General features: G+C 38.6%; 1 protein-coding gene across 2 annotated transcripts in view; it reads right to left on the bottom strand.

Annotated features, from left to right (window-relative positions):
* The window catches only part of ccdc85al (coiled-coil domain containing 85A, like), a 38,074-nt gene extending 24,685 nt beyond the window's left edge, over nt 1–13,389 (bottom strand). Inside the window, exons 1-2 of one of the 2 annotated variants that reach the window (XM_067458949.1) lie at nt 12,728–13,389; nt 10,186–11,185 (exon numbers count right to left, since the gene is read on the bottom strand). In XM_067458949.1, the coding sequence (XP_067315050.1) occupies nt 10,186–11,185; nt 12,728–12,964 (1,237 nt within the window). In that variant the 5' untranslated portion in view covers nt 12,965–13,389. The remainder of the gene's footprint in view (nt 1–10,185; nt 11,186–12,727) is intronic. The other variant, XM_067458950.1, reaches the window with a different exon arrangement.
* Between the last annotated feature and the right edge of the window lie 352 nt (nt 13,390–13,741).

Raw genomic sequence — 13,741 nt, forward strand, 5'->3', positions numbered from 1 at the left:
GGTCGGGCAGTTCGGTCTGTCCTTGTTCCACAGAGGAGTAATTATCCCCGAACAGAAACTGTTCGGACCAAAGAAATCATCAGGGCGGGCTTTAGACGATGACGGACAGATGATCAACAGTAATGTAATCATGCACGTCATCAAATGGGCTTGGATTATATTTTTTCGAATCCTAAACGGAGGGCTTGTTTGTATTTGCATTTACCTTCACAATTTCTCGCAGAAATGATGATCATGTTGGATAAGTACTCTGTATATCATTAAATTATTTTATTGTTTTACAACACCGGCAAAGATTGTGTATTCCAGTGCGCGTGCACATAGGGTTGCCAAGTTTTTACAACAAAACCCGCCAACTACTAGCCCTAAACAATAGCTTCTCGGGGGGTTCTCCGGGGAAAAATGGTGTTTGGGAGGTAAAATGTGTGTTATTTTGGCAAGGTTGCCTGCTAAAATTCGCACTCATGGGTCTATATATCACATAATAGTCACTTCGACCCGCAGACATAAAATAAAAAACAACGCAGACTTGGCAACACAGTGCGGTTGAACTATGTTGACGTTTGACAATGCATCGCTTCGTTGCTCTGATTGGTTGTTGGTTTATCCAATTGATGTCTTTCCTGGTTCGGTTGAAATACACCCCATAATCACAGCCCAATGGAGCAGTTTCAGACTCATATTCTGACTAGAATTGAGTATGACCACGTCAGGCTAGTAATATGCACTTATATGGGGGCACAATGCATGTAAACTCTGCTCATTACACGCGCAGAGATGCGCAGCAGCAAACAAACATTTGTTTATTTTAAAAATAAAAGGATTCCTCTCTGTAGAAGTGTTCAGTCATTCTGGTCGTAAATTCCGCCATGTAAATAACGAATCCACTATGGTGAAAGAGCAACTGGCTTTTAAAGGGAATGGGAGATGAGACATTGCATGTTACGCCCAAAACACACCAATGACTCGGTACGACCCTTTTGCTCCATGCGCCTGCGGCAACCGTTTTTTCTGTCATTAAATTAGAAAAAGTGGATTTGGACACACCTGCAGGGCACCTGCGCCATGTGCTTCAGACGATGCGCTCAGATTGTTAAAATAGGGACCCACAGAGCATTTCAGAGCAACATTAGGGTTGACTAGGGGAAGATAGGGATGATCTGGATGTGTACAGGGTCAGTAGACATTGGTTTTCCCTTTGGGACCAACACCAGAACAGGCTGTGACAGTGACAAATGTCTACAGCAGCCTGACAGACACGTAGAACAGTGCTGAAACCACAACATCCGACAACAACGGTCATCTTGTTAGCAATTACCTTTCATTGTTGGTGCATAGCTGAAAGCCATTCTTGAGTGTTTTTGCAATTTGTAAAGCTAACATCTTTCAATGACTATTATTGATTTCCTTTTGACCTTGTCAAATGAGACAATGCTATTTCGCCAAGAGGGAGGTTTCCATCTTAAACGCAACAAATAAATCTCATCTGCAAAGATGAGGGAAGCTAATTCAACACCGTCAAAAGTCAGCGAAAGAAGTTCTGGTATTTTGAGTTATTTAAATTAGGACATCCATCTGGTCTTTCGTGGTTCTTATTTCATCTTAAGGGGGCATTTCTTGAAGCTAATGAATGCAAAGTGAGTCACATCTTTCACCTTGAGGTGAGTGTTTTATGGGCGGTGTGAACTAAAGGCTACTCAGCATGTTCTCCTGTAGAAATCGTTATCTGCAGCTGTGGGATATGCACATAGCTGCCTAACGCCTTTGATTTGCACCATTTCTTATAAGCTAAGTTACATATATGCGTTTTTGTGTGTGTTTATTCAAATTCATGTAGGATTTTTTACAGTGCATACGTCTTTCATCTCATAAGCTATACTATTTCATAAAGAACTTCCGTAAAGTAGTAAAAACACAAAACATGAGCTGCAACTGAATGAGCCTATACCTCATAGTGCAATACGGCACGGTGTGTCCAAAAACACATCGAAAACACTAGGTGAAAAGTACTTAAATGGCCTTCTATGTCCTACTAAGAACACTGAATGAGGGAAACCAACATACCGGCAGTAGATTATTCATTCATACACACACATTAATCTTACTACATGGAACACACTTTTGTAACAGTTTTGTTCAATAACGGAAGAATATGTCAAAGTATGGTTTTTGGGGTAAAAGGCACCCCTGCTGTTGGGGTGAAAGACACACTAATTAACATGATAATAAACAGCAGGGGACTTTTTATTTGTTGAAATTACATGGTTCAGATAATCAGATGGAGATAATCACCATATTTATAATGAAACCATATTTAGAAATATGATATTAATCATATTAGATTAATTTAAGACATATTTAAAGAAAATAATCCAACGCCGTGGGACAACGAGCACACTCGAGCCCTTGAAACAGCAGCCAGAAAAATGGAGCCGAGCCAGAGGAAAACAAAACTGGAGGTTTTTCGCAATTTGTGGAAAGAGAGCATGATTGCATACAGAAAGGCCATGAAAACTGCTAGATCTGCTTATTTCTCAACTCTTTTAGAAGAAAACAAACACAACCCTAGGTATTTATTCGATAATGTGTCTAAATTAACAAAAAATAAAGCTTCAACTTCTGACATTTGTAAACAGCACAGCAGTAATGACTTTATGAACTTCTTTACTAGTAAGATTGATAATATTAGGAATAAAATTATAACAATGCAGCAATCTACTACAGTATCCCTTCAGACAGAGCATTGTAGTGTCACTGAGGAAAAAATACACTCATTCACTACTATAGGAGGAGAAGAATTGGCTAAACTTGTTAAATCATCAAAATCAACAACATGTATGCTTGACCCTATACCGACTAGGGCTAGGCTATTAAAAGAGATGTTCCAGAGGTTATAGATCCTCTGCTTAATATTATTAATTCATCTTTGACATTAGGATATGTACCGAAAACTTTTAAGTTAGCTCTAATTAAACCACTTATTTTTAAAAACTCAACTTGATCCTTAAGAATTAGTCAATTACAGGCCAAATTTTAAATCTACCCTTTTTTATCAAAAATACTAGAAAAGGCTGTGTCTTCATAATTATGTTCCTTTTTAGAAAAAAAATGGTATATGTGAGGATTTCCAGTCAGGATTTAGACTGTAGTACTGAGACTGCTCTAATTAGTTACAAATGATTTACTCTTATCATCTGATCGTGGTTTTATCTCTCTATTAGTGTTACTCAATCTTAGCGCTGCATTCAATGCTATTGATCACAATATTCTTTTCTGAATAGACATGAAAATTATTTTGGCATTAGTGGAATTGCATTGGCAGGGTTTAAATCGTACTTATCTGACTGTTATTAGTATGTAGCAGTAAATGAAGAGATGTCACACCGATCACAAGTTCAGTATGGAGTACAGCAAGGCTCAGTGTTAGGACCGTTGCTTTTTACCCTGAATATGCTACCACTGGGAGATATCATTAGGAAACATGGCGTTAGTTTTCATTGTTATGCTGACAATACTCAGCTTAATATTTCTTCACGCCCTGACAAAACGTACCAATTCACAAGATTAACGGAATGCATAGCTGATATAAAAATATTGGATGAATAGTAATTTCCTGCAACTGATTTTTTAATTATTGGACAGAAAAGCTCCACAAGTAGTAACCTAGAATACTGTCTAACACTTGATGATTGCTCTGTCAAGCCCTCGTTGTCAGTGAGGAACCTGGGTGTGCTCTTTGATACCAATCTTTCATTTGAAAGCCATGTTTCTAGCATCTGTAAAACCGCATTCTACCATCTTAAAAATGTATCTAAATTACGGCACATGCTTTCAATGCAAAATGCTGAACAGTTAGTACATGCGTTCATGAGCTCAAGGCTAGATGATTGTAATGCTCTACTGGGTGGTTGCCCTGCTCGCTTAATAAATAAACTCCAGCTAGTCCAAAATGCAGCAGCTCGAGTTCTTACTAGAACCAGGAAGTACAATCATATTAGCCCAGTTCAACACTGCACTGGCTCCCTATTAAACATTGCATACATTTTAAAATCTTGCTTATTACTTACAAAGCAACTTTCATTCTTCAAATCAATTTGAAGAATGACTGATTGTTCTGCCGGAATTGGGAACACTTCCCATAACACCTGATGTACTCATTACATCATAAAAAGAGTGGCATCCACACTAACGTTATTCTCTCTGTTTATCCCGAGGTTTACTGCAGTCGGCCGGGCCGTGTCTGGATCGGATGGTGGACCTACGCCTGGACATGACCAATACATCCTGGAGTGTCTGCTGAGCCGTGTCAATTGGTGTCTCTGAATTTGCCTCACTGGCTCGTCATCCTCAATAAACCTGTCTACGGCGCAATAACTCAGATCTTTCAAGTATTCATACTCTTGTGTAATCAACGCACCATCCTAAATAAACCTGTCTCTTGCGTGATACCAAGAAATTTTGAATGTTCCAATCTAATATGATTTCTGCCCTGTAAGGTTGCCAGAATAATGTGTGTTAATAGGCCAAAGGAGAACTGGCACCCGACTGAGTCTGGTTTCTCCCAAGGTTTATTTTTCTCCATCATGCCCTGATGGAGTTTTGGTTCCTTGCCACTGTCGCCTTTGGCTTGGCTTGCTCAGTTGGGGACACTAAAATTATGATCCAAGTTATTCAACTAAATATACAAATAAAATTAATTAATTAGGTCTTATATAATTCTATAAGCTATAATACTGATCTGCCAACATTGTCTCTATATGATAAATTAAAATAAGCTGATAATAACATCACCGTTTTCTCCAGAACAACTGTACAGCCGAATCAGATTTTGTTGCAGTATTGTCCTGTTGAACACTGTGAAGCTGTGAAACAATCATCATTGTAAAAGCGCTATATAAATAAAAGTTGATTGATTGATTGATTGATATCATACAATAAAATGTCACATTTATTTGTTACTATCTCATTCAATGTATTAAGAATCTTTACTTTTTTTAAATAACTTTGTTTCTCTATTGTTACTTGTACTGTATATTTATCGAACAAAAAAAATATTATTTTATTTAACAGAATAAACTGAAAAGAGTGCAAACTTTGCTAAAGTGATTGTTTTCAACAAATATTAACAGTCTTCTTAGGGTGTACTTTAAGCCTCGTTGTACCCTATGCGATTTCAGACAGAATTTGACTTATCATTTCTTTTTTTTAGCATTTCACTAGCCTATATTATTTTTTTGTGTGCTGCACTGTGAACCCTAATTCTCAAAATAATTAATTGGATCAAGTAGGGTAAACTTAAATTAAACAAATTAGTTCAGTCATATTAACTTTTATGAATATTTAGAACTTAATTTCTCTTTTGAGTTCACAAAGCAAACACATTTTATGTCATCTGAATTGTTTAATTGTTTTGAGTTTTATGAATGTTTTTCTTTTAACTTAGACTAACTTAAAGGGTTACTTCAGCGATTAGCATATGGCTTTGTATCAGTAGAAACCCTGGAGTATATTCAGAATTTCGTCTGAGGTAAAATTTGATCGCAGTGCTCATTAATCGGCTGCCGGTGAACATGTCAAACTAACGACCAAAGACGTCAGATTATAGCGTAGGATCAGAGGAATCTTTTAGGATTTGCTAAATTTGTCTCAGACGGCCAAATCGTGGCCAAAATCGCACAGTGTGCACCTGGCTTTAGACTAACTTAAAGGGTTACTTCAGCGATTAGCATATGGCTTTGTATCAGTAGAAACCCTGGAGTGTATTCAAATGATTGCTTTCCCCCCTCATATCCCCCTGAGACAAGAGATTTATGCATTTTATTTCTGGAAAAATTCCTCTTATGATGCAAATTGACGATATTTGCATCATAGGAGGAATGTTTGGCCAAAGGCTAAAGACTACAGCCAGCAGAGGGAGCCATTTCTGCATGTTTTGAACCCGCGCATGGGGGATGGAGATCACACTCAGAGCTCAGCTCGCAGCTACAGGCACTCATTTAAACTGAGCTATGTTGAGCAATGTAAGTCTTTTAACTTCTCAAATTAATTTCTAAGAAAGTTAAGCTTGCAAAGGTATGAACTGAAACGCGCCAGACTGAACTCGCGTTGTGAATGTATGCCACGAGTGTAGTCGCGATTACCTCAGCTCTCATCACGAGAGATTATCAGCTCATTTATCTGACTCCTGCAGTTAGTGCTCAGTGCTGTGATACTCGCGCGGTGACTCACTCATTATATTGAACAGACACGTTCAGTTTTTAATCGTAGTGTCTTCTCCAACTCAGTCACAGTAATCCAGTCGGTGGCTTTGGGAATGGCCTCACAGGGCAGCAAAGCATTCTGGGAATTGTAATCTTTCATCCCCGTGAGACAAAAATACATTTTCTGTCTTTTCTCAGTCTAGAAGGCGCCAAATTCAAAAATAATTTCACATTTCTACTACATTGATGACCCAGTTTAAATACAGATTCATCTTACCAGCGCTGAAGTACCCCTTTAAATTAAACTGCAATTGGGCTGGGATTTCCATTTCCCAGCATGCTTTGTCATGACACTCGGAAGGGAGAGTAAATGCTAAAATTAGCAGTTATAATGTTTTTGTTTTTTTGCAAGATTATTGGGAGATTTGGAAGTGTTTAATCTTTAGCTATGCTATTTTAGAAGAGTTTCAGTTATTTGGGGATTTTTGGAGGGTTAGAGTCATGGTGACAGGTGGAGCATGAGCTTAGTTTGAGAACAGGTAAGTTGAACGTTCTAAATTTCAGTCCTCATTCTTCAATTGCTAAGCTATGCTAATGTTATCAAAGCATTGTGTTACCAATAAACAAGTTAGCATTTATTAAATTAGCTAAGTTTCCACTACTAAAAATATTTAAGTTGGCATGATACTTTTTTGTGAAATGTATGTTATCTTACTCAAATATTCTCAAAAACAATTAAATAGCATGAGTACAAAATAAAAATCTGCCAGTTCTGCTTAGGCTACTTAAACTTTGAATGTCTTAACTTAAAATTGGTTGTTTTGCCCACATTCAGGTTTATAGTGTGAGGTGTTTGTGTTCATGGGCGTAGGTTTAGGGGGGGACGCTAGGTACTAGTCCCAATCAACATTTTAAGACGGCAAAATTGTCCCCACCAATATTTTAGGAAACTCCTTTGTGCTGCTATATATGGTCCCGTATTTACAAGCAAAACGACGCGTCCCGCCGTATCAAACCGGGACGCGATGCACAAGATTGGGTTTTAGCGGCTTTGCTGCTGCATAGCGACGGAGTCTCGAGAACATGCGCTGTAAACTTGCGCGTTTTTTAAAAAAACATGTCGATCTCGCGTCCAACGTTTAGACGCAAGAGGATTTCCAGATATAGGGCTGAATAGAAAACAAAGGTATCAGTGGGTCTGTCCCCTTTGCAGAGAAGCATTTCAGTGTCTCAGACTGTCTGACTGATGACGGACACATCCGTGCTTCTAGGTAGGCCATTTAATAGATAATATATTAATATAATATTCCATACATTATCAAAGCTTGGCAGACTTATTTTTCTAGACATTAGACCGGTTAATTAATAGATTATAGCCTAATTAATGTTATTAATTTTTATCATTTAGCTATAGGCTATATTAATTATAAATAATCCTGTCATATAAAGTTTGACATTTTAAAAAATATTTAGATAAAAATGGGACAAATAATTGCATAATAATATAGTCATAATAGTAAATTATTAAAGAAAATCTAATTTAATTTTTGAATTTCAGAACATTTTTGTCAGTAAAGTGGTTACTTGTTCAAAATGACTGCTTAAAGAGACAGTGCACCAAAAAACTAAAAATCTGTCAATTTCCTCACCCTCAAGTTGTTCCAAACCTGTATGCATTTCTGTTATGTTGAATTCCTACCATGGAAGGAAATGGTGCCCCCAAAGCAGCCTGGTTACAAAATTTCTTCAAAATATCTTCTTTTGTGTTCAGCAGAACAAAGAAACTCATACAGGTTTGGAACATCATGATGGAGAGTAAATGATGACAGGATTTTTATTTGTGGGCGAGCCATCCCTTTAAAGTGCACCAATATAGGCTACTAAAGAGTTATTTAGAAATAAATAAAATAATCAAATGTAAAATAATATAAAATGTGTTCTGTTGCAAGCTTGCATAGGCCTACTTGATTCCATGTTTATTGTTGAGCTGTTGTCATTGTTTAATTGTCACTCTTATCACTACTATCACTCTTTAAATGCCAAGTTCATAAATGATTTTCAAAAACTGATTCAAAACTGATTTTGAAAAAAAAAAAACTTACACACAAAATAACTTATTTTCAATATAAAAAGTGATTGTGCATGATTATATAGCATTATGGCTTTACAATCAAAAATTGTGGTTATAATGGAAGTCAATGGGGCAAAAACAGCCACGAACAGTAAATGAGGGAAAAACAAAAACTGATCCTGTACAAAAACTAACAATGCATCAAATCTAAAGTTGTTACTAATCTTTGACATGCTCAATAATGTGATGAGGTAAAAAAAATATCCAGTCCACAATCATTTTTTATATTGAAAATAAGTAATTTTGTGTGCATGTTGTGTTTTTTTCCAAATCAGTTTTGAAAATCATTTAAGAACTTGACAAGTAAAGAGTATTTTGTTTTATTATTATTATGGTACTGGATTGGGCCGAAAAGCCTCATAAATTAATAATCGTATTCATTCCTAAACTATGGTGCATTTCCATACTCAGTAGTAAATAATAGACTATATAATCTGGGCAAACCTGGTGGGATGTCCCCACCAAAGCTGAGACCAAACCTACGCCCTTGTTTGTGTTAGTTGTGTTAGTAATAACAATGCTAATATCATGCTATAGAATATTTTTGTAATAAATAGGGCTATGTGTTAATTTGCACAAATATTGTCCTTGGCAATCTGACTGTGGGTGGTAGGCTAGTTTAAAGGAAACTGTATAGACCTCGACAACAGCAACAGGTGACAAAAAAGTGTTATTTTCAGTCTTCATATGCTATCAGAATTATCATAAATATGAGTTTCCTAGTCAGAAATTGATCGTGAAAGGCCTTTCAAATCGTATATATACGATTGGGAACCTCAGAAATGTTTTTTATACCAAAGTTTCAGAGTTGGGTAGGCTATAAACTTTAAATATAGAGGAGAGACCCATTGTATTATGGTGATTGCTAAATGTTATTTCTCTTTTGTTTTTTCCTACTTCCCTTCCTATCTATATTGCTCTCTTTTGCAATTACACTCATGTATACTTGCAGTATGTATATTAACAATAGAAGTGCTTAATTAAACTCTTCAGGACAGTGCAGGACTGGACACTCTTGATCTAGATATGGGTAATGTTTAGATGGTTGCCAAAAAAAATGGGATGCAACATTTTATTTAAAGGAACTGTATGTAAGAAATGTATTTCAATTAATCATACAATGACTGTGATATATCACTAGATATTGAGAAATACATGTTAATTTCAAATACTTATATTACTGACAGTAGTCTGGCCAGTAGTACTGACAGTAGTCCGGCCAGGATATTGTCATTTAAAAGTTGTTGTTGCAGCCCTCAACTGATGTTGTTGTTGTAATGTTGTGTTTTGGCCTGAAGCTCCGCCCTCCACCTGTCGACCAATCACAAAGTCAGTCGTTTTTCCACATCCAGGTTGCTAGATCTGATCTAGATACCACAGCTGCAGCTACAAAAGTTCCTGCTGGATCCTGCAGCCTATCTGCCAACCTTGAGTCAGGGGGAGGGTGAGAGGGGATACACCGCTCTACAGTCATTGCAAAGTAATTGCAGTTTGGCCACAATCTTACATACACTTCCTTTAAAATCCATTGGATATTAACTAAATAGCAATGCATTTTGGCTTAATTCCATTTCCCCAAGAAATAGGCAAGAATAAACCTGGATGATTCCTATTATTTTCAACAATAAAGCACTTAAACGCGATGAACTCGTAATAACGACTTAAGCAGTGAGAATTATGAAAATTTGAATAGCACATGAAGGCAGCAAAAGAATGTACATGATTTGATCGGATCTCCTAATGTTTCTCATTATGCCATTTATCAGAACATATCATATTTGGCAAATACTAAGCTAGGTGAAAACAAGATAAAGGCATAAAAACACACATTCAATGTTTCAAAGTCAGACCCACCATTCACACCGTTGTAAAGGCTCCGATGGTGTGGTGACAACTCGTCTCCTGCCAGTCTACGTGGTGACGTCTCTCTACCAGGACTGCCAAACTTCCCATGGTCAGGGCTCATGCTGTACTGGTGCCTCAGCATCTCCGGACTACTTCCTCCCAGCTTGCTTTTGTCATGGTGGAGCTCTGACGTTCCTAGCAGCATGTGTCTAGACTCTGGACTCCCCGGGCCACTTCCTAAGCTGCCCCTGTGCCTCTGGATATACAGCTCGGGATTCATGAGCTGCCCCGGAGCCAGATGGTGCTTCGGATGAGTCTCCGGACTCCGGTGGCCCAGAGATCGACTGTACTTTTCTGGACTTAGCCCTCTAATCAGCCGATGGTCAGGCACAGATATGGAGCCACAGCGAGGTCGGCAGGGCTGGGGCAGAATGAAGGGATACTCCAGGCTGGTGCTTCTGTGCCGGACAGGAGGGTCAGGGCTGGAGATCTCCCCCCGTTCCTCATCCCCTCTTTTTCCAGGGCGAGACTTCTGGAGATCCGGGCTTTTATTCCCAATTCCTCCACTAGATGGTGGCTGCGGCTGCTTATGGTGCGGATGCTCAGAGCTGTCAGCACTTCCAGCACTAGAAGTGCTGCTTCCATCGCCCACATCCCGCATCGAGCCAGGTACCAGGAGCCCACTCTGGCTGTCAATGGAATTGCGACATCCGATAGACCCTGCCCCACCTTGGACTCCTTCCCCTCCACTGCCAACTTTCCCGTCATCTATCAGAAGACAAAGTTCCCTAAGCTCCAGGTTCTCCCGAACGACCTCCTCCTGCTTGCGCTCTAGTTCTGTCAGCTTCTGAAGGTACAGTGCCACCTCTTTACGCATGACACTGGCACTGAAACGGCCCAGACGCTGCCACTCACGCGAAACTCGCTTGCCCTTCTGCCGGTCATCGTCCAGGAAACAGCAAAGGTCTCGCAGTTCCCGATTGTCGTCCTGCAGCTTTTGGTTTACCTCCTTTATCATGATAGGGAACACAAAATAAAGTGTTTACAAAGAGTTTGAACATAGAAAGTTTCGATTTAAAGACAAAGAATAAAAGATATGGACATTTTGAGGCCACACAAACTCTGATTTAATCAATCATTATTACGAGTTCAGAAGTGTGGTTGAAAGGATTTGTTCAAGCAAAGTTCATCATTCATAGATAGAACAGTCTAAAGGTATGATCTTCTTAGGTGCCACATTTGACAAACATCTGCCTGAGTTCAATTAAAGCAATAGTTCACCCAACACACATGAGAAGTATGGTAACACTTTATTTTATGGGTTAATTCTCTTGCTTATTAGCATGCTTATTACTAATACTGGCTCTTTATTATACTAATACAGCACATATTAATGCCTTATTTTGCATGACCATATTCTACATCTCTCAATTTATACCCAATACCTAAATTAAACAGTAAAAATGCCCTTAGTAACTATTTAAAAACAGTAAATTAGGAGTTAATTGAGGCAAAAGTTGTAGGTAAATGGTAATGTGTTTCACAAACTGAAGTGTTACATTTTTTTTCTCGAGTGATGATTGAACTTGATTAACTAAGATTTACAAATATTTGTAATGAATGACAACTAAGATATCATATGGCTTCAAAAGACTTAGTGCAAGTGTTGTGTGTAGCCTACTATTTTTATGGAGCTTGACATATGTGGTCAAGCTCCATAAAAATGTGGAATTGTTGTTGTATGGAATCCTCCATATGTGACCCTGCACCACAAAACCATGCAGTCATAAGTTACACATAAGTTACACCAATAAATACAATGTCCTTTTACAAATAACTTTTATCCCAAAAAAGATCAAGATATTAAATAAAGATCATGTTCCATTAAGATATTTTGTACTGTAAATATATCGAAAATGTATTATTTATTAGTAATATGTTAGGCGATTTTCAATATTAGGTGATTTTCTCAATATTTCAATTTTTTTGCACCCTCAGATACCAGATTTTCAAATTATTTAATCTCAGCCAAATATTGTCCATTAATGTACTGATGTATTACCATACATCAGTATATTATTTATTCAAAATTAATGTGATGTAAATCTCAGTTTAAAAAAAAAGTGACCCGTGGTTTTGTGTCTAGGGTCACTTATGATGAATTGTGGAATGAAGCTAAAAAAAATCTTTAAAAGTTCCCATTTTGTGTTTTACAGAAAAACAACAACAGTGTACTCTTTTGAAAAGACAGTTTAATAATATAGTGAAAAAAATATAGATTTTTTTTTTATTTTTTATAATCTGTTCATATTATTTGGGAAATGCTCACATTTGCATATAACAGGTAACCCTAACGAAAATATGATTCTGGTTTGGCAAAGAAACGAAGACGTTTCTCATTGCTTTGCTTATATCAGGGCTTTTTTGCAAAGTTGTTTTAATCAGAAGTTAGAGAATATATTCCTACAAGAATGATGTGCACCTAAGGGGTTCTTGCGCATCCTCGGAGAGCGCAGGTGTGCTCCAGACACCCATGATCTCATCTGCTCACCTTCAGCCCCCGGATCTCGTTCAGATGCAGCTGGAGGCTGCGGTTCACCTCCCGAATCAGATTACTGTGATCCAGAATGACGCTCATTTTATCGGCTTCAGACCTTCGGAGTCGCTGCACCAGCTCATCTTTACTCCATTGGAGGAGCTCTTCATCCGTGAGGTTGGAGATGTCTTCCGCTGGACTTTCTGACGCCTTAGATCCAGGCTGTGCTTGTAAAAATTGCGCTTTCTCCATCAGAAGAGGTGAGCTGCTGCTGTGGTAGCAGGTGCTGATCAAATATTAATGAGGCAGGCAGCATCCGCTGTGTTAGGAGGAGTCAGGGAGACAGAGGACGCATCGTGGAGTGATGCCCGTATCCGATGCCCTTAGAGTGGGAGTCGCCTCGACTTTTCCCAAAGCAACAGCTGATGCAGCTGACGAGTGGAAGGAAGGGCGGCATACAGAACAAGTCCGCCCAGATTATTCAGCATCGACTCCTTTTCATAGTTCTTGTAAGTTTAGAAAAGTAACGATATAGGATAGCCGGAGAGATGTGGGCGGTTTCAGGCGGCCCGATGCGCTCGCCTTCGTCTGCCTCTGCGCGCTTCACCATCCTCATGGAGATGGAGGATGGAGGAGAGACGGCAGCATCCTCAGCCAGAGCTCCGGAGAAATGAGCGTGACTGCAGAGACTGGGTAAATCTCTCTCTCTCTCTCTCTCTCTCTCTCTCTCTCTCTCTCTCTCTCTCTCTCTCTCTCTCTCTCTCTCTCTCTCTCTCTCTCTCTCTCTCTCTCTCTCTCTCTCTCTCTCTCTCTCTCTCTCTCTCTCTCTCTCTCTCTCTCTCTCTCTCTCTCTCTGTCTGTGTGTGTGAGTTGCCAAGAGGCGATGCTGTTGTTAATGTTTCATTTCAGCTTGTATCTACACGCCATCTATGGACACATTGGTGTACTACAGATTATGGTCCTTTCTTTGAAACAGTGTCAGAAATTATGAAAGAATTATGTAATTACTTTTAGGCCATAACTTAGAAC

The sequence above is a fragment of the Pseudorasbora parva genome, chromosome 12, assembly GCF_024679245.1.
Source record: "Pseudorasbora parva isolate DD20220531a chromosome 12, ASM2467924v1, whole genome shotgun sequence".
NCBI classification, from domain to species: Eukaryota; Metazoa; Chordata; class Actinopteri; order Cypriniformes; family Gobionidae; genus Pseudorasbora; species Pseudorasbora parva.